The sequence below is a fragment of the Ranitomeya variabilis genome, chromosome 2 (assembly GCF_051348905.1).
Source record: "Ranitomeya variabilis isolate aRanVar5 chromosome 2, aRanVar5.hap1, whole genome shotgun sequence".
Classification (NCBI taxonomy): domain Eukaryota; kingdom Metazoa; phylum Chordata; class Amphibia; order Anura; family Dendrobatidae; genus Ranitomeya; species Ranitomeya variabilis.
This window is the reverse complement of record NC_135233.1, coordinates 534496117-534517911: the sequence shown is the minus strand read 5'-3', so window position 1 is coordinate 534517911 and position 21795 is coordinate 534496117. Positions and strand designations below refer to the sequence as shown.

General features: G+C 41.0%; 1 protein-coding gene across 6 annotated transcripts in view; it reads right to left on the bottom strand.

Moving 5' to 3' along the window:
- KIAA1549L (KIAA1549 like) overlaps positions 1-21795 on the bottom strand; it is a 673640-nt gene that overhangs the window by 316987 nt on the left and 334858 nt on the right. For 5 of the 6 annotated variants that reach the window (XM_077288115.1, XM_077288116.1, XM_077288117.1 and 2 more), the window contains one exon: positions 2745-2896. The exons of the other annotated variant lie outside the window; for it this stretch is intronic. In XM_077288115.1, the coding sequence (XP_077144230.1) occupies positions 2745-2896 (152 nt within the window). The remainder of the gene's footprint in view (positions 1-2744; positions 2897-21795) is intronic. 6 annotated transcript variants of the gene reach the window in all.

Below are 21795 nucleotides of genomic sequence, written 5' to 3'. Positions count from 1 at the left end.
ACATGAGGACCGCCCCAGGAAAGGAAGACCAAGAGTCACCTCTGCTTCTGAGGATAAGTTTATCAGAGTCAACAGCCTCAGAAATCCCAGGTTAACAGCAGCTCAGATTAGAGACCAGGTCAATGCCACACAGAGTTCTAGCAGCAGACACATCTCTACAACAACTGTTAAGAGGAGACGTTGTGCAGCAGGCCTTCATGGTAAAATAGCTGCTAGGAAACCACTGCTAAGGACAGGCAACAAGCAGAAGAGACTTGTTTGGGCTAAAGAACACAAGGAATGGACATTAGACCAGTGGAAATCTGTGCTTTGGTCTGATGAGTCCAAATTTGAGATCTTTGGTTCCAACCATCGTGTCTTTGTGTGACGCAGAAAAGGTGAACAGATGGACTCTACATGCCTGGTTCCGACAGGAAGCATGGAGGAGGAGGTGTGATGGTGTGGGGGTGCTTTGCTGGTGACACTGTTGGGGATTTATTCAAAATTGAAGGCATTCTGAACCAGCATGGCTACCACAGCATCTTGCAGCGGCATGCTATTCCATCCGGTTTGCGTTTAGTTGGACCATCATTTATTTTTCAACAGGACAATGACCCCAAACACACCTGCAGGCTGTGTAAGGGCTATCTGACCAAGAAGGAGAGTGATGGGGTGCTACGCCAGATGACCTGGCCTCCACAGTCACCAGACCTGAACCCAATCGAGATGGTTTGGGGTGAGCTGGACCGCAGCGTAAAGGCAAAAGGGCCAACAAGTGCTAAGCATCTCTGGGAACTCCTACAAGATTGTTGACTCTAGCCGGGTTGGTGGTTATTCACTTCATGACTCATTCGAGTTTCCACTCGTCTTAAAGCACTATTGGCTAATGGAGGGTTGCATAGTTTCCAATATGACTATCCAGGTGGGTGGTTACTCACTTCATGACCCACGCGAGCTTACCCCTCCCCTTAAGCACCATTGGCTATCAGATGGTATAAATCCTATGATGCTCACCATCTAGACATGCCCCAGGAAGAAGCACTCGCGAAACGCGCGTCGGGTTAGGAGGTTTAGCGTGCCACCGGGCAGAACATTTTTTGGAGCGGTGCAGACCCAGGTAATGTGTGTATGGCGTGGGGTGATCGGAAAGTTTTTTGCTGTATGATTGCAATATAATTATGGTATACTGAGGGCACTTTGTACTATGGCAATATGCAGGGATATAGTCCCGATGGTGTCCAAGCCCTGTCACATTGTTCAATATAAAGACTGCATCTTTTTACATGCATGTACCTTGGTATAGCTAGTTAAGTATATTTAAGCATTGCCCTCCCACTGCATAGCAGGAACACTGGATTTGTTTATATGTGCATTTTGATACAACAATCCTGAGAGACGGCAATGTTCATCAGTCTTTTTATCCTATTATCAATATAGTTTCACGGCTAACGGGTAGTAGCAATATACCATTTAATTGATAATAGCTAATGATTACTTTTCAGCAATTTAACACCCCATGCATTTACATTTTCACATAGATAATTTCCTGTGTATACATGTGTCCTGCTCAAGCTGACCTCTCGGTGTAACTTTTGGTTGATCTGAGGCACCTTGTCTATAAGTCTATTCATGTATTTGTATGCAGTTTATTTGTTTATAATAAAGAAATTTTGCTTTTAAAATATTTATGTGAACACTTCTTAATCTGACCATAGTCTATATAACTGTGGCATTAGCATGTTGCATTTATAAAGGATGTTAAGAGACCAAAAATGGGGTATGCTTTTTTCCTAGCTAAACAGTGCTAGGGTAGCCATACACATTAGCTCGAATTAGATTGATGACTGAACAACCAATGAATGGACAATCACCTGGTAAACGACCATTACGCCAAAGTAACATTTTAGTCCACATTGACCAGTACATAAAAAAACCCCTGTCATTTTCAATTGTCTCTGCTTTGGAGAGGGGATGTCATAGAGACATGTCTCTACGCTGCACAAGTTTAGGGCAGCCGCAACATGGGAGATATCACACAGCAGTACAAAGCAGTATAGCTGTGAATCCAGATCTGGCACAATATCAACACTCCCACTGTGTGTGTTTCACTCTCACTCTGTTTCACCCTCCTTCATCACTTTCTACTCTCTATAGACTTTAATAAATCTTTGTAGTGTGACATTTCAGGGAGCTAGCAGTTTGTTTTGTAAGAGTCTCTCATGCATAGAGAAACTATTGATTCATACAAAATTGAGACAACACTGAACATCTATAGTACACAATTTGTCATAGTACCAATAAAATATAATCTTGCATCATCCAGTAAAAAAACATACAGTATATGGTAACATGCACACTTTAATATGTGATCCTATGAGCAACAGGTGCAGGGAAGGAAACATCGGTACATGTGGCTATGGGAGAAGGATAAAGGATGTTTAGGGAATGTTTAGGGAACATTTTGGGAATGTTTGTTCATGAAAAGTTCTTTCACGGACCAGCACTGTTAACTTTCAGTTGAAGAATCAACATTTTAGAAGAAGCTGACTGTTTTTATCCACTTAAGTCTAATGTTGTGGCCACCTCTACTTTTGTGTATGGATAGCTTCTGATATTGTAACTCAGCCCTACTCATTTGAATGGGGCTGAGTTGCAACACCAGATAAAAGCTACGGACAAGACTGGAACTATTTCTACGGGTGCGAAAAATGTCCTCTTCAGCCGAATCAAAGACACTTGTTTCACTCCGAACACTTTTACCCCACCTGAACTGTGTAGCTTCCTACTGAGGTTGCTCTTCTAAATTTTCTTGATTGTTGACTTGATTCCTGAAAAAGTTTGGCAAATCTCTCTTCCATCAGCCGTGCGAAGCTTTGGTTATTTGATCCCAATAACTGGTTATCAACACCTTGTATCACTGGGAAAAGATAAGCATTTTATATCAACATTTAACTAGGTTTTCCACTTTGGATAAAAATATCTAAAATTTAGAGAATTACTATTACCCACATAGTTTACCGCTTATATACAATAAATTGTTATTTTTTTCATCCCCATGTAGTCCATCTCTATCTGCAGCTCAGCCTGTTTACATCTTTATGAGCAGGGACGGGACGTATTACAAGTTTAGCAGGCTGCAATAAGTATCCCCCGATCCCCTCCAATCCCTCCCTTGTTACTTTCTGGTTTTCCATTTCTCTGAAGGTTCTGCCGTTCTTTTGCCTGAGTTGCTTTATCTGCAAAATGGTAAAAATAATCTGTATTATGCTCTTTCTTATTCTACCTGACGCTTTTAAGGAAGTTGAATTCTCTGTTCTCCTCTATAGGTGTTTGTTTGCCTTCATCGATCTCACACTCTGACTATGACTACTATGCTGGGACAGATCTACATACACAGCTGTGCTACCTACACACTTACTGTAGACCACCTGGGATTGGAAGAGACCCTTTTGGTTGCAGGTGGATTAACTGTTAGATAAGAAGTGGAGGTAGGGAGTTATTAATTGAAGTTTTGGGATGTCCCGTCACATGGCAGGACTGTAAGCTTGTAACTTTCATGTACAGCATATATTTTACCATTATGTTATAGCTCCCATGTCTCTGATGAACTAATTACTAAAATAGTCATCTAAATGTGTTTGATACATTACTAGAATATTCTGGTGCTGCACCTGTAAGAAGCCAATTGTCTGGGTAAGTATTTCATCACCAAAACAGATTCGTATCACTAGGAAGTAAACAATGAAACTAAATAAATGTTTGATTTCTCATAGTACAATAATAATACAGTAATACGCTTTATTTGCAGAAACACTCGTTAAAATTTCATTGCTGGGTTGTGGACTTTTTAACTCCTTCTTGCACAACACTGTCAATGAACAGCAGAGAAGTAACTCAGAGATGGTGCACGTCAGTTTCAAGATACAGCCAACATTGCGGTGCAGTGGCCTGGAGGATGAACACTCCAAACCTAAAGATTTATAGGAGTATTCCCATCTCGTCACGTGACATCGCATCACCAGGATATGCAATAACTTCATGATCAGTCGTGATCTGCTCTCTAAGACCCTAACTAAAGCTGAGATGTTTATCCCACCACTGGCACCTGGCTGTGCAGGTAACTGCAGCAGTTCTCATTTGCTTGAATGGAGCTGTTCTCCAGACCGCTCTAACCCATGTTGCCAGTTGCTGCTGTGCAGAAAAATATTGTGAGGGGGCCACAGTGCTAAACCACCACTGCACCCCCCATGATTGGTGGGGGTCCAAGTAGTTACGTTCTTGCCGATTTTAAAGTAATGGATTCCTAGAAATATGCCTTGGTACCGTTAGCCAATGGATAGAAAAATATTTAGAATTGAGAGTCCTCAGTGGTTGATACCTTTTAATGGCTAACTGAAAAGATAGTAACAAATTGCAAGCTTTCAAGACTACTTCGGTCCCTTCATCAGGCATAGACTAATAGAAATTCTGAAGAATCACATATTTATGCCAACACAGCACAGAAAAATGCCATAGAAAAGACAGGTGACGTGAAGTAGAACTACCATTATGTGAGTGATAAACAGTTATGTCCATAAATATTGGAACAGTTCATAGATAAGGAATTAGAATTGAGAGTCCTCAGTGGTTGATACCTTTTCATGGCTAGCTGAAAAGATGGTAACAAATTATCTATGAACTGTTCCAATATTCCATCATCCTCTTGATTACATACCAGAGGTTTTCAATGGGGTTCAGGTCTGGAGATTGGGCTGCCCATGACAGGGTTTTGATGTGGTGGTCTCGTAATTTTTGCCAGAGCTGTATATGCTGTTTAATAATTTGTTCAAACACCTTACCAGGTATAGAAGTAAGGCTCATTGGCCTATAAAATTCCTGGCTCATTCTTCTTTCCTTTTTTGAACATAGGGATAACATTTGTTCAGGCAGTTATGCCCTGAAGAAGAGAGCAAGATAGCTCTTGAAATGCGTAGGCTTCAATAAACCACCTTAAATCTACCTCGTGTGCGCGGTCTTCAGTTCGCCTAAGACTCTTTCCTTTTTTGAACATAGGGATAACATTTGTCCTTCTCCAATCCTATGGGACTTCTACTTTCCCAATATCAACATGGGTTTACTAGGGACCATTCCTGTCAGACTAATCTGATCAATTTCTATGAAGAGGTAAGTTCCGGACTGGACCAAGGGAACCCAGTGGACACCACAGTGGGGTACCACAAGGGTCAGTATTGGGCCCGCTTCTTTTTAACATATTTATTAATGACCTTGTAGGGGGCATACAGAGTAGAATTTCAATATTTGCAGATGACACTAAACTCTGCAGGGTAATCAATACAGAGGAGGACAATTTTATATTACAGGATTATTTATGTAAACTAAGAAGCTTAGGCTGATAAATGGCAAATGAGCTTTAATGTGGATAAATGTAAGGTCATGCACTTGGGTAGAAGAAATAAGATGTATAACTATGTGCTTAATTCTAAAACTCTGGGCAAAACCGTCAATGAAAAAGACCTGGGAGTATGGGTGGATGACAAACTCACATTTAGTGGCGAGTGTCAGGCAGCTGCTACAAAGGCAAATAAAATAATGGGATGCATTAAAAGAGGTATAGATGCTCATGAGCAGAACATAATTTTACCTCTATACAAGTCACTAGTTCGACCACACTTAGAATACTGTGCACAGTTCTGGTCTCCGGTGTACAAGAAAGACATAGCTGAACTAGAGCGGATGCAGAGAAGAGCGACCAAGGTTATTAAAGGACTGGGGGGTCTGCAATACCAAGAGAGATTATTACTCTTACTATTAGGTATTTTCCGAAATACTGCCTGTACCACGTGCCACACCAGAGAGGCAACGGGAGATTAGGGAGGTTAATAAGTGGCTCAAGAATTGGTGTAGGAAGGAGGGGTTTGGGTTCCTGCAGAACTGGGCCGACTTCTCAGTTGGCTACAGGCTCTACGCTAGGGACGGGCTGCACCTCAATGGGGAAGGTGCAGCTGTGCTGGGGGAGAAAATGGCTAGAAGGTTGGAGGAGTGTTTAAACTAGGGATTGGGGGGGAGGGTATTCATTTTATAGGAGGGGAAGATAGTGCAGATAGAGACCTGGGCACAAATAAGGAAGTTGGGGGTGGCGGTGGCATGGGGGGGTGGGGTTAGAACAGTTAGTAATTTAAGAAAGAATAGAGGTACAGAGAGGAACATCAAGTGCATGTATACTAATGCCAGAAGCCTTGCCAACAAAATGGACGAATTAGAATTAATGTTGTTGGAGCATAATTATGACATGGTGGGGATATCTGAAACATGGCTGGATGAGAGCCATGACTGGGCTGTTAACTTGCAGGGCTATAGCCTTTTCAGAAATGACTGTACAGATAAGCAAGGGGGTGGGGTGTGTCTGTATGTAAAATCGACCTTAAAACCCATCCTGCGTGATAATATAGGTGAATCTAATGAAAATGTAGAGTCCCTGTGGGTGGAGATAAGGGGAGGGGGAAAAAATAATAAATTACTGATAGGGGTTTGTTATAAATCTCCAAAAACAATGGAAGCAATGGAGAATATCCTCGTAAAGCAAATAGATGAAGCTGCAACTCAAGGAGAAGTCATTATTTTATGGGGGACTTCAACTACCCTGAAATAGATTGGGGAACAGAAACCTGCAGTTCCAGTAAAGGTAATCGGTTTTTGACAACTATGAGAGACAATTACCTTTCACAACTGGTTCAGGACCCAACAAGGAGGGGGGCACTGCTAGACCTAATATTAACCAACAGGCCAGACCACATATCAAATATAAGGGTTGGGGGTCACTTGGGGAATAGTGATCACAAAATAATAAGTTTTCATGTCTCCTTTAATAAGATGTGTAGTAGAGGGGTGACAAGGACACTAAACTTCAGGAGGGCAAATTTCCAACGGATGAGAGAGGATCTTGGTGCAATTAACTGGGACGATATCCTGAGGCATAAAAATACACAAAGAAAATGGGAGACGTTTATTAGCATCATGGATAGGACCTGTGCACAGTATATACCGTATGGGAATAAACATACTAAAAGAAAGCATTTAGAGAATTAAAGGAAGTAGGTAGTGAGGAGGCATTAAATAAATACAGAAAATTAAATAAATTCTGTAAAAAGCAAATCAAGGCAGCAAAGATTGAGACAGAGAGACTCATTGCCAGAGAGAGCAAAAATAATCCCAAAATATTATTTAACTACATAAATAGTAAGAAACTAAAAAATGATAGTGTTGGCCCCCTTAAAAATAGTCTGGGTGAAATGGTGGATGAGGATGAGGAAAAAGCCAATATGCTAAATGACTTTTTTTCATCAGTATTTACAAAAGAAAATCCCATGGCAGCCAATATGACTAGTGATAAAAATTCCCAGTTAAAGGTTACCTGCTTAACCCAGCAGGAAGTACGGCGGCGTCTAAAAATCACTAAAATTGACAAATCTCCGGGCCCGGATGGGATACACCCCCGAGTACTGCAGGAATTAAGTACAGTCATTGATAGACCATTATTTTTAATCTTTAAAGAGTCCATAATAACAGGGTCTGTACCACAGGACTGGCGTATAGCAAATGTGGTGCCAATATTCAAAAAGGGGACAAAAACTGAACTCGGAAATTATAGGCCAGTAAGTTTAACCTCTACTGTGGGTAAAATCCTGGAGGGCATCCTAAGGGATGCTATACTGGAGTATCTGAAGAGGAATAACCTCATGACCCAGTATCAGCACGGGTTTACTAGGAACCGTTCATGTCAGACTAATTTGATCAGCTTCTATGAAGAGGTAAGTTCCGGACTGGACCAAGGGAGCCCAGTGGATGTAGTGTATATGGACTTTTCAAAAGCTTTTGATACGATGCCACACAAAAGGTTGTTACATAAAATGAGAATAATGGGGATAGGGGAAAATATGTGTAAGTGGATTGAGAGCTGGCTCAGGGATAGGAAACAAAGGGTGGTTATTAATGGAGCACATTCGGACTGGGTCGCGGTTAGCAGTGGGGTACCACAGGGGTCAGTATTGGGCCCTCTTCTTTTTAACATATTTATCAATGACCTTGTAGGGGGCATTCAGAGTAGAATTTCAATATTTGCAGAGGACACTAAACTCTGCAGGGTAATCAATACAGAGGAGGACAATTTTATATTACAGGATGATTTATGTAAACTAGAAGCTTGGGCTGATAAATAGCAAATGAGCTTTAATGGGGATAAATGTAAGGTCATGCACTTGGGTAGAAGTAATAAGATGTATAACTATGTGCTTAATTCAAAAACTCTGACTGGATTCCTTTCTTGAAAAGTATAATGTTACAGGTTATATATACTAGATTCCTTGATAGGGTGTTGATCCAGGGAACTAGTCTGATTGCCGTATGTGGAGTCGGGAAGGAATTTTTTTCTCCAATGTGGAGCTTACTCTTTGCGACATGGGTTTTTTTTGCCTTCCTCTGGATCAACATGTTAGGGCATGTTAGGTTAGGCTATGAGTTGAACTAGATGGACTTAAAGTCTTCCTTCAACCTTAACAACTGTGTTACTAAAGGTACCTTCACACTAACTGATTTTGCAACGATAACGATAGCGATCCGTGACGTTGCAGCGTCCTGGATAGCGATATCGTTGTGTTTGACACGCAGCAGCGATCTGGATCCTGCTGTGATATCGCTGGTCGTTGCTGAAAGTTCAGAACTTTATTTGGTCGTCAGATCGGCGTGTATCGTCGTGTTTGACAGCCAAAGCAACGATGCCAGTGATGTTTTACAGTGGTAACCAGGGTAAACATCGTGTTACTAAGCGCAGGGCCGTGCTTAGTAACCCGATATTTACCCTGGTTACCATTGTAAAAGTAAAAAAAACAAACAGTACATACTCACCTTCTGCTGTCTGTCACACGTCCCTCGCCGTCTCCTTCCGCACTGACTGTGAGCGCCGGCAGTACAGAGCACAGCGGTGACGTCACCGCTGGGCTCTGCTTTTACTTTACGGCCGGCACTCACAGTCAGTGCGGGAAGGAGACGGCGAGGGGCGTGTGACAGACAGCAGAAGGTGAGTATGTACTGTTTGTTTTTTTTACTTTTACGCTGGTAACCAGGGTAAACATCGGGTTACTAAGTGCGGCCCTGCGCTTAGTAACCCGATGTTTACCCTAGTTACCAGGGGACTTCGGCATCGTTGGTCGCTGGAGAGCCGTCTGTGTGACAGCTCTCCAGCGACCACACAGCGACTAAACAGCGACGCTGCAGCGATCGGCATTGTTGTCTGTATCGCTGCAGCGTCGCTTAGTGTGAAGGTACCTTAAGTTACTGTTCCCCAGGATTTTTCAAAGATTCTGGTTAGTGGTTCTGCAATTTCCTCTGCTAACTCTTTCCGTACTCTAGGATGTAATTCATCTGGACCAGGAGATTTAAATTAATTTAAATTAGCTAAGTGTTCCCTCGCCATCTCTCTGTGTATTGAGAGTGTGGATTCTTTTATTCCTTCAATAGCACCGTGAAGATCAATTAATGTTAGAATTGCTTTCTTCGAGAACACAGATGCAAAATAGGAATTTAAAAATTAAAAAGTTTGGCCTTCTCAACATCATTTTTGACCACTTCACCCTTTTCATCCTGTCAAAAAATCCTGTAGGATCTTTGACTTTTCTTTTGCTTTTGACATACCCCCCTTAATCTTTTTTTATTCTTTTGGTCTCCCTTGCAAGCCTTACTTCATTACTGGCTTCAGCTCTTCTAACGCTTGCCATGCATTCTCTGCAGACAGCATTACATTTTTCTTTCTATATGCTCCCTTCTTTCCATTAAATGTACAGTACTTTTTTTTCTTTTTAACAAGTGTTTAAGTTCTGTATTCATTCAAACTGGTCTCTTTATATGCCTCCAATTCTTCCTTCTTTACTGGATTGTTACTGATTGTGCAGTGAGAATTTCATTTAGAAAAAACTCCCATCCTTCTTTGACATTTCTGTCCTTCAGAACATCCAGCCATTTCCTACTCTCTTTCTGAGCCCATTAAAATCTGACTTTCTGAAGTCCAACTTTAAAGTCTGAGTCCTCGCTAGTCTTCCTCTTCTGCAAACCAAAATTCGAGGATAGCTTGATCACTGCCTCCTAAATTCCTGGCCACCTTTACTTCCTCAATCATTTCCTCCCTGTTGGTAAGAATTAGGTCCAAGATTGCCGATCCTCTTGTTCTCTCTTATATCTTTTGAAAGATAAAGTTGTCAGCAAGAGAAGATAAGAATTTTCTGTTCTCATTACTTTTGCCTGAGTGGAGTTCCAAACAAATATTTGAATAGGTAAAATGTCCCATTATCACTATGTTGTGCTTTTTGAGAACAGAGACATCTGATTTAGAAAGAGTTCATCCATATCTTCAGTCTGTCCAGGTGGCCTATAGTTAACACCTTAAACACCTACATTAGTGTTCTTCTGTTCTTCTCTCCTTGTATTCTTACACAACAGTTTCTGCAGAGATACCATCCTCTGAAGCTTGGATCTCTGTGGACATACATGTGTTGCTAACATGCAATGCAACACCTCCTTCCCTCTTCTTAATCTTGTTTCTAATTAATAAGTTGTAGACTTCAAGGTTTGTACTCCAATAGTGTGTATCTTCCCACTAAGTTTCAGTGATGCCTAAGGCATCATATCTCTCTTCCTGTGTTAACAAAGAAACTGTAGGATAGATCATCGCAAATAGGGTTTCATCCTAGAAATACAGTAAGTTTTGCACTCAGATTAAACTCACCTGTTCAATCTGTTAAAAACACATATAATGTAGAAACTCAGCTGCAGTGGATCCACGGGTCAGCAAGCGACCATCAGACATCAGACTGTAAAGGGAGTTAGTGGACAAATTCTGCGCTGCCAACAGAATGGAGACATATATCCCAGTATGGTAAGTAAGGAGGTGGTTTATTTCAATGCGTTTTGAAGTACCAGTATATAATTTCTTCTTCAGGTAAAACCACCACCTTACATACCATACTGGGATATATTTCTCCATTCTGTCGGCAGCGCGGAATTTGTCTACTTACTCCCTTTAGAGTCTCTTCCTGTGTTAGCAGCTCCAATTCTCCTTATTTGTTTCTCATACTTTGTGCATTTGTATAGACACATTTTAGTTTAAAGTCAGTGTCTCTTGATCCTCTATTTTCATTCAGAATTTGTTGTTTTTGCTCTTTATTTCCATTTCTAATAGCAGGGCTTTCAAAAGAATTCATTAGCTGCATATTTTTTTCTAGGCATATATTTCACATCCCATATTGCTCTAATTAAAGGCATCCTGATGAGTATAGCAAGGCGTCTACCTAATATGTGTTTTCCTGTTTTAGTAAGATTCAACCCATCTTTAGCAAGGAGTGCATCAAATAGGTATTTCACTCCATGGTTAAGAAACCCAAAACGTTGCTCACGGCACCATCGTTTTATTCACCTGTAGAATTCTGTTCAATCTCCTTGGTCCATATCCATCCACTGGGAGGATGGATGAGAAAATGACCTGCACTCCCAGTTTCTTCACTTTCCAGCCTAGGTCTTCAAAGTCTCTGCATATAGTCTCCAGGTCCTTTTTTGCTGTGCCAATTGTGCTACGTGTATTAGTGGACATGTGTGGTCGTCTGTAGCGCTGCCAAGAGTATTGATACCCTATCAGACACATCTTTGATTTGGGCACCTGGAAGACAGCGCACTTCTCGTGAGGTAATGTCTGGTCAGCAGATAGTGGTTTCTGTTCCTCTTAGGAGGTAATCCCCCACAACCACCGCTCTCCTTTTATTCTTCACCACAATGCTTCTTTTTCTCCCTTCAAGAGGCTTCTGATTTCTTGCTGTAATGTTCTTTGTGGGCAAAGCACATTTGTGATGTACATCTTCATAGTTGTCCTGAATGAGAGCCTGGTAGCGGTTCTTTAGCACTATGGGTGTCGACTGCCTCCTCATCCTCCTGCTTCTTGGGTCACATTTCTCTTCTTCTGCAGGTACATTGAAAGGTGCTTCTCTTTGAACATTCTGAATAGTTATTTCTACTCTGTCATTATCTTCTGCATTAACACTGAAAAGTTCTTGTCTTGCAACATTCTGAAGAGATTCCTCTCCTCTGTCAAGGAAATCCTCATCTTCTTTGAAGAGCTTCAGTGTAGCTATTCTCTCCAGAAGACTTTGCACCTTTTCCTCTAACAGAGTCACAAGCTTCCAATTCTGGCACGTAAAGTTTTTTTTTTCCTCTGACAAGTCTGTAAACATATAGCACACATTGCAGCACACCATATGGATAATCTACTTCTCCATGTTGAACAAAACGGATTTCTGTGGAATCGCTGTAAAGATTGCAGAATGCACCATGAATATGCAAATTATCTCCCTTGAGCATCAATTCCTGGTTTGACAATTTTCTTCAAGCAGCTCAATCCAGCTACACCCAAAGATCCTCAGACTCACTGCGATTCTTCACTCGTCCCAGAATGGACCAATAATATGCAAATTATCTCCCTCAAGCTTCACTTCTGATTTATAGGAGATACAAGGAAAGCTCTGATGGGAGCAGCAGCATGCACAGGAGTAGTGTGAACTCTGCCAATTAGAGTCACGTCCACCCATATGCCAAGCCCACCAATCAGCTTTGAAAGCCATTAACTCACGTAGAATCTGACGTGACATCACAGGGAGTCGGGATTCTCAGACAGGAGAGCCTGTCAGGTTACAGAAGGATTTGGGAAAGCAAGGTAGTAAAGTGCCTATCTATGACAGTTAGTTCACATGCAAGGGACTTGTAAAATAGTGGCCAACCCAGTTAAATGAATGACCTGTGATTTTTTTTATCAAACTCCCTGTACTCCATATTGTAATATGCCCCATAGTCCTCCATATAGTATAATACACTCCTCAGTCCTCCATATAGTATTATACACTTCCCATAGTCCTCCATATAGTATAATACACTCCTCATAGTCCTCCATATATTAAAATACACTGCTCAGTCCTCCACATAATACACTCCTCATAGAGCTCCATATAGCATAATGCACCGCCATAGTCATCCATGTAATACAATTCACTTTCCATAGTATAATGCATCCCATAGTACTTCATATAATGTATTCCCCATAGTCCTCGATACAGTATAATGCAGCCCACATATATTATAATGCAGCCACCCCATAGAGCATAACACAGCCACCCCACAGAGTATAATGCAACCACACCACAGAGTATAATGTAACCAGGGCTGTGGAGTCAGAGTCGTGGAGTCAGAGTTAGTTTTGGTTGGAGTCGGAGTCGGTAGAAATGTACCGACTCCAGCTTTAAAAAAAATGTATTAATATTTCATAATTGAACTTTCATATGAATTTTATAAATGTTACTCAAATATATATGTTCTTTCAAACTATGAACAACAGTGATAAGCAGTTCTGCTGGAGATAGAGACATTTCTTACTTCTTGTGTGTCACTGTTCTCCACTGCCCGTATCTAATTTTATACTTGGTTAACCTCATGGTGCCCCAACCCCCCTACTTACAATGTATGAAACTGAAAGTGAAAATGTGTTGCAAATTCTTAGTAGTAAAGCTCCTCCTCTAGACTAGATGTTTACTAGGTGTGCATCTTCCAAGCATCTCACAGCTGCTACTCAGAAGAGGAAGACTGTAAGAAGTATTATCCTTTCAACAAACTTTGCATCAGTTATCTGTGAGTACATGAGGAATAACAGTATTACTGACCACTATATCAGTTGTACGACCTGGCAATAATTTTGTACAATTGTTTTTAGGAAAAACAATTGTCATTTGGATTGTGAATGCAGAATTAAAAACCTGAGAATGTCAAAGAAGCGTCACATTAAATCAGCTGTATTTGAACATTTCACCATCACTCAAGATAGAAAACATTATGTCTGTCAGTGTATGACAAATGATCCAGACGAAAACAACTGCTGTGAAGCCAAGATCAGTGCATATTCAGGCAAAGATAAAAATGCTCCTACCAGAGCTTCTAATCTAAAGAGACATTTACAGCGCTTTCATCCAGAAGTACTGAAAGCAGTGGATGAGAAAGACTGCATCCAAACCAATGATCCAGTGCCCAGCTCTTCCAGCCAAACAAAGGAGCAGAGAACTTTGCAGCCATCAGTTGCAAGATATTTTGTCAATGACAAAGTTACTGTGACAATGACAGAATATACATTTAAAAAACAGATCATAGAGCTTGTTGTAAAGGATAGTGTGCCTATTTCATTATTTTCACGACCAGCTTTTATGTGTCTGAATGGGGAAATGGCCCGCAAGCTTGGTGTTTCTCTGGAGAGAGAGAGTATTAGAAAATTAGTAATCAAAGAAGCTTTTAAACAAAAGGAAGAACTTAAAAAAACTCTCAAGGGACGCTTTCTGTTTCTTAAAATGGATGCCTGCACACGTCACAGAGTGAAGTATTCTGCCATCAATGTCCGATTTGTTTGTGACAAAAATGAAATAGTTACCAAGACATTGGCAGTAAAAGACACCAAAGCTCATCACACCACTGAGTTTCTCCAGGTCTTGGTGGAAAAGGTTCTGCAAGACTATGAACTTAAAAAAGAGCAAGTTCTTTCTGTCGTAACTGACAATGCTTCAAATATGATAAGTACTACTAAGCTAATGAATGAGAGTAATGATGGTGACCAGCAGCTAGAAGAACATTCTGGGTCCACAGACACAGAAATGTTTGAAATAGAGGAACACAGTATTGTAACTGAGGAGCAAACTGAAGTTGCTTCAGATGAACAGCAACATGATAGTTTAGATGATCTTGTTGAAACTGTGTCAATACGTTCTTTCATTCATCACATGCGCTGTGTTGTGCATACGCTACAGCTCTCTATAAGCGACAGTCTGCAAGAAGGACATGCTGCTGCACTGATTGGCAAGGTGAGAAAATTGGCTACTGTTGCCAGAACCCCTAAAGTTGACTCAATTTTGAAGAGACGTGCTGGAAAAGGGGCAATTATTGATCAAGCCACACGATGGGGCAGTACTTACTTAATGATTCAGCGCTTGGTTGAACTGAAAACCTTTCTTGTAGACATGGCTAACCCTCAACTGACGCTAAATGAAAGTCAGTGGAATCAGGTGACTGAGCTGGAAAAATTGCTAGAGCACCCATTTACAGTGACTAGAAAATTACAAGCAGAGGACTTAACTCCAGGTATTTTCTTAAAGGAGTGGAAGAACCTGATGTTTCGCCTGTCCCAAAGAGGAGGGTTAATTGCAAGTGGCATTGCTACATCAATGAAACGGAGAGAGGAGCTACTATTACAAAATAACATTCTTTTGGCAGCTGTTTATGTAGACCCAATGCATCGGATTCTTCTAGATGATCAACAGCTAACTAAAGGAAAAGAAGCTCTGTTTGAAATAGCAGTAAGCATGAAAGGGTTGCAGAACAGTCAGGAGGAACAAGAAGTATTTGGTCATCCTGCCACATCTTCACCCTCATCAACTGATGAAGAATTTAATCTTGAAAAATATTTGCATCACAAGGACCGTGCAAAGCGTTCCCGCATAGAAGAGTCATCCCCATCAAAGAACACAGCCAGTACATTTCAGCAGAATTTTTCATGTGCACTAAAAGAAATTGAGAAATTTGACCGTTCATCAAAAATAACAGTGCAACAAGCAATTCCTCTGTATCCTGACATTGTCAGAGATGTTGCCCGAGTGGTTACTGCTTTGCCACCAACCCAAGTTAGTGTAGAGAGGTTGTTCTCTGCTCTCAAAATAATTAGATCAGATTTGAGGGCATCCATGAAGGAGGATCTGACAGAGGCAATACTTTTTCTGAGGACAAATTTATAGATTTCTTCTTATTAACTGCATAACAGTGTTTATTGCATATTTACTTACAAGAGTTTATAAAAGTTTATAAAAGTTATTTGCTATATTCTAATTGTATTCTAATAAATATAGTTTTTGCTCTAAGTGGTCTGATTACTTATATGATGGTGAGAAACTGAATAAGCACGATGTTAATATTTTACAACAGTAAATTTATTGTTACGAATTGGCCATTTATGAAGGAGTCGGAGCCGGAGTCGGAACCTGATAAAATCCAGGAGTCGGAGTCGCAACTGTGGCTTACCGACTCCACAGCCCTGAATGTAACCCCCCATAGAATATAATGCAACCCCCCTCATATAGTATAATGTAGCCCCCTCATAGAGTATGATGCAATCACCCCTCATAGAATATAAATATAATACAGCCCCCCACAGAATATAATGTAGCGCCGAATAGAATATAATACAGCCCACCTCCCCATAGTATATAATGTTGCCCCCATAGTATATAACACAGCCTACCCCATAGAATATAACGTACCCCCATAGTATATAACACAGCCTCCCCCATTACCCACCATAGTATATAACACAACCACATAGTATATAACACAGCCTCCCCCATAGAATATAACACAGCCCGCATAGTATATAGCCCGCATAGTATATAGCACAGCCCGCATAGTATATAGCACAGCCCGCATAGTATATTACACAGCCCGCATAGTATATAACACAGCCCGCATAGTATATAACACAGCCCGCATAGTATATAGCACAGCCCGCACAGTATATAGCACAGCCCGCATAATATATAGCACAGCCCGCATATTACACTGTGTTCCAAATTATTATGCACAAAGAATTTAGGAGTGATAAGGTTAGAATTTTTTTGTTTGTCATTTAAACTCATTGATGGTGATGTGTGTCAGGGCTCTTTATATCACTGAAAGCAATTGCAGATACCTGTGCAAATTAGTTTGGCAGGTGTGTCCAAATAAAGGCAAGACTACTTAAGAAAGCTGTTTCACATTATTAAGCAGCCTACATTTTTTGCCAAAATGGGAAAGAAAAAGGATGTGTCGGCTGCTGAGAAGCAACAAATTATGGAGTATTAAGGTCAAGACATGACTACAATCAACATTGCCAAGACACTTCATCGTGATCATCGCACAATCAAGAAGTATGTAGCTGATTGCCAGCACACACATGTGCGTGCTGATAAGGAAAAATTGAGGACTCTTTCCAACAGGCAATTGTGTAAGGTTAAAAGAGCAGCTGCAAAAATGCCTTGTCATAGCAGCAGACAAGTTTTTAAAGCTGCTGGTGCCTCCAACGTCCCCAGAACAACAAGATGCAGGGTCCTTCAGAGGTTTGCAGCTGTGCGTAAGCCATCCTGTCGTCCACCACTGCACACAAGCAGAAACAGCTCCAGTGGGCCAAACAATACATGAAGACTGACTTCCAAACTGTTTTGTTCACCGATGAGTGCCGTGCAACGCTCGATGGTCCAGATGGATGGAGTGGAGGATGGCTGGTTGATGGACACCCCAGGAAAACACGGCTAAGGCGCCAACAAGGAGGAGGTGTAGTAATGTTTTGGGCTGGAATCATGGGGAGAGAGATTGTCAGCCCCTTTATGATCCCTGAAGGGGTAAAGATGAACTCCATAATCTATGTGGAGTTTCTAAAACAACACTTCCTGCCATGGTTCAAGAGGAAGAACCGTGCTTTCTGCAGCAAGATCATTTTCATGCATGATAATGCACCGTCTCGTGCTGCAAAAAACACATCTGCATATCTGGCTGCTATGGGCATAAAAGAGGACAAACTTATGGTGTGGCCACCATCTTCCCCTGACCTCAAGCCCATTGAGAACCTCTGGAGCATCATCAAAAGGAGTGTCTATGATGGCGGGAGGCAGTTCACATCTAAGCAACATCTCTGGGAGGGTATTCTGTCCACATGCAATACAATTGAAGCAGAAACCATCCCAAAACTGACAAATTCAATGGACGAGAGAGTTCAGAAGCTTTTTTTGAACAAGGGGTCCTATGTGCAAATGTAACATCACCTAGAATAAAGTTTTCACTTGAAAACTGTTTGATTTTATTTTGTAATAAGCTGATAATGCTTATAACTTCACAATTGACTATTTTTTGTTCAAAATAAAAAAAAGGTTGAAAACTCTGCTGTGCATAATAATTTGGAACATGCATTTTGAGTGTTTATTTTTTTTTTAAAGACACTATTTTCATAGGCAGATTGTTCCAAAACATTGCAATTATACTAGAATAGTAGATGACTGGAAAATAACAATGACTGCAATTCAGATAGGTAATTTAGAGAAAATATGAGGAAATATTATTTGCATAATAATTTGGAACACAGTGTATACAGCACAGCCCACATCTCCCCCCCCCCCCCCGAATGGCCCCACAGTCAAGTACCCACTGTTATAGTAAAAAAAAAAGAAAGAAAACACACTCCTCACCTCTCCTCGTCCCGCACTGCTCCCTGCTCCCGTCTCAGCGGCTGCACTGGCTGGCACACAGTGAGTGTGTGATGACGTCATTGCGCACCCGCAGTGTCAGATAGCGGCTGCTTGATGTGCCGCTAGCTGGGGGGCCTTGGGGGATTGGGGGCCCTAGGCAGCTATGGGATTATTTGTTATTTATTTTACTCATTATATGGCGCCATTAATTTCCACAGCGCTTTACAGACATCATCTTCATTGACCTTATTGGTGCTCACAATCTAAATTCCTTATCAAAACATCTTTGGAGTGTAGGAGGAAACCAGAGAACCCAGAAGAAACCCATTCCAGCACAGGGAGAACAGACAAGCTCCCTGCAGATGTTGTCCATGGTGGGATTTGAACCCAGGACCCCAGCACAGAAAAAGAACATAACATGCAGGTTTTTAGGAAGTGATATCTAGAGCAGATTTTGAGCACATTGGAGAATAATTGCATTTGACAATTTAATTTATTTTAGGATTGAAAGCCACTGAGCTACCTTCAGAAAATGGGTAGGCTATCTTATTTTGCCATAATTGCAGAATGTTTGGTGCAGACTTGGCACATGGCATGGGGATGCCTTCACATTTGTTCCTTCTGGGCAGAGTTGTCGGAGTCACCAGAAGACATCTTGAGATTTCCATCCCACACACATCAGAAGTCTGTTTAGTGGGTATCTTAGAGGAGTCCTTGTGGTCTCACCATATTCAGATTTTTTATGGGAAACGTTCTTCTAGGACAGGAGAGCAATGACACTCGGAAGGGGAAAGAAATATTTTTTCCCAATAAAAAAAAAATTGTTTACATGGTAATTCCTTATGAAAGTTTAGAATACAATAACAGATGATGCCCTAAAAAATTCTCTAAGGTATCTGGTGGGTGGTGAGCATCCACTAGGACCTTCTATTCTTCTATTTCTCTCAGGTCCCACCTGCCTTCTGACCTTACTAGAGATATTTGATCCAATGGGTTTTTTAATGTTCTGTTTTCGGATATTGGAAAATAATTGGGTCCCGAGCTGGGGATCTATAGGTCCTACAATATTGACTTTGTAATTGTTTAGAGATTATTTATGTTCATTTTTATTATTCATGTATGAGTATGTTTAAAAAAAAAAACCTCGCCACCCATTATTCTGTCCCTATCTATTTACATTTACAGTAACATTTACAGTTTTTTGAGTACAGATAAATTGTATACATTGATTTTACAAGAAAATATCTACCATGAATCTATATTTTATCTTTCTGTATTTGATGTGCTGGATATTTTTGAGCAGAGAATTCAATTAAACGAGTTTTAAAAAACATCCATTGAGCTTTCAGTACCATGTGGGAATAGACCTGTGGGGAGTTCTCCAAGAATGTGAACAAAATGGCAGCCGTCACATATTGCAACTCCATGCTAGTTAAATGTCAGGATTGGTTGCAGCCTGAAGAAATGCTGCATGAGAATTAAGTATTGAATGTTAGGCCAGGGTCACACTAGGGTAGAATACGGATGAGTGCTATGCGAGAAAACATTGCATTGCACTCGGACCAGTGTTAATTTATGGGCAGATCACATCTGCGATTATTTTTTCATTGCGAATCGGCATGCGAGAACAATTGCAGAATGCTGCGATTGGCACAGAGAATCGTCTGAGTCTCGGCTCACTCGCACCCATATAGGCCTATGGGTGCAAGTGACACAACGCACATCACTCTGATATCAGCCGAGTGCAGTGCGATATACGCCGACGCCGGCAGTGGAATAGGTGGAGAAATGACTTTATCCGCCTCCTCCACAGCTGTGCACCGATTCTCTCTGTACGAGAGGAGGGACCACAGTAGAATGACACTTGGCTCCCACTCGCAGCAGAGCAGGAGCCGAGGGTCATTAGAATATTGTATCCGATGCTCTTGAATCAGATGCCAGTGGCGTACCGCCAATGTCGGCAGGCCACGCGACTGCTATGGGGCCCGGTGGGCAGAGGGGGCCGCATTGGGCCCCATCTCTACTGCTCATTGGGCTCCAGTGGCAGGCTTCTGCCGGTGCAGTAACTGAACCTGCATCTCTATGTTAATTTGTAAATTCATTATGCCAAGCCATATATATATCTTTGTCGCCATAAAAGGGGGGGGCCCAGACACATTTCTTGCACAGGGGCCCCAAGCTGTCTGTGTCTGCCCCTGCTTGTATTACATTACATACAAATTAGAATTTCTTTAAAATTCCTAATTATCTAGCAAAGGAACATTGAAAACTCATAATCTTTATTAATCTATAATCTGTACAATAACTGAGCTGTAGGTAGAGTATGGTATCTGCTGCCTACAGGCACACGTTAGCCTCTCATTAGCCATTAATCATCAGCCCGGCCCGTTTCCAAGACAACAGAAGGCAATCACGGTGTTGACATTATTCCAGGTAGTCTTGAAATATGTTTCCTCTTGCAACATGCGGGGATTCTTGAATACAGTAAGCAATGTTTGCAGAAAGGGGACAATATTTTAAGTGATTGCTATTTGTTGACTTAAAGATAAAGGTTCTCCAGTTGGGAGCCACAGAAGACAAATACACTGATTGTTCTTTGCCAGTTTGCTTCACCTGAAGTGAGCAAGTAATCTGTGATGTCATTCAGGTCTAACAGTGCGACAAAAGCTTTTATATTTCATACTACTATGTTTAAAAGGCCTGATACCTATCATATTAAAGCTTAAAATCCACTATGAAGCCACTGAGCTAGATAACTCTATTCTGTCTGTGCAGCCACCAGTAGAGGAAGATCATCTTGCACAAGTCACTACTTAAAAATTATGCATTTTTTTCATTTTTGAGGAGCGGTCGGGGTTATATAATGGATTTTATAAAAAAAAATTATTATTTTGGCACAGAGGTTGGTCGCCGTTACAAAAAATGTGTTTTTTCCATTTTAGTTTGAGTTTAATTATAGTATATGCAGGAGAATTGTGAGATAGTATTATAATTATACCAAATGTACCTTGTCAACATTTCTTAAACTGTTCAGTGAGATATTAAAATCTTACTTTTCAAAAGGGGTGAACGCATTAATGCTGATAACTGTATTTAGTTACTTATGTTACTCAATTAAATAGTGAATCTCATCGTTTTTGGATTAGTAATTAACTTTGAATAAATATCCTAAAAAATAGAACGCCAATAACACACACAAAATAACAAAGTGCAAGGTGCTTTAGACAAACAACACTACAGATGCGTGGAGTGCGCATAAAAGGTAGGGTAATCTAATATGCCCAAGGCCTTTAACCCCTTCATGACCTTGGGATTTTCCGTTTTTCCGTGTTTGTTTTTCGCTTCCCTCCTTCCCAGAGCTATAACTTTTTTATTTTTCTGTCAACATGGCCATGTGAGGGCTTATTTTTTGCGAGACGAGTTGTACTTTTGAACGACATCATTGGTTTTATCATGACGTGTACTAGAAAACAGGAAAAAAATTCCA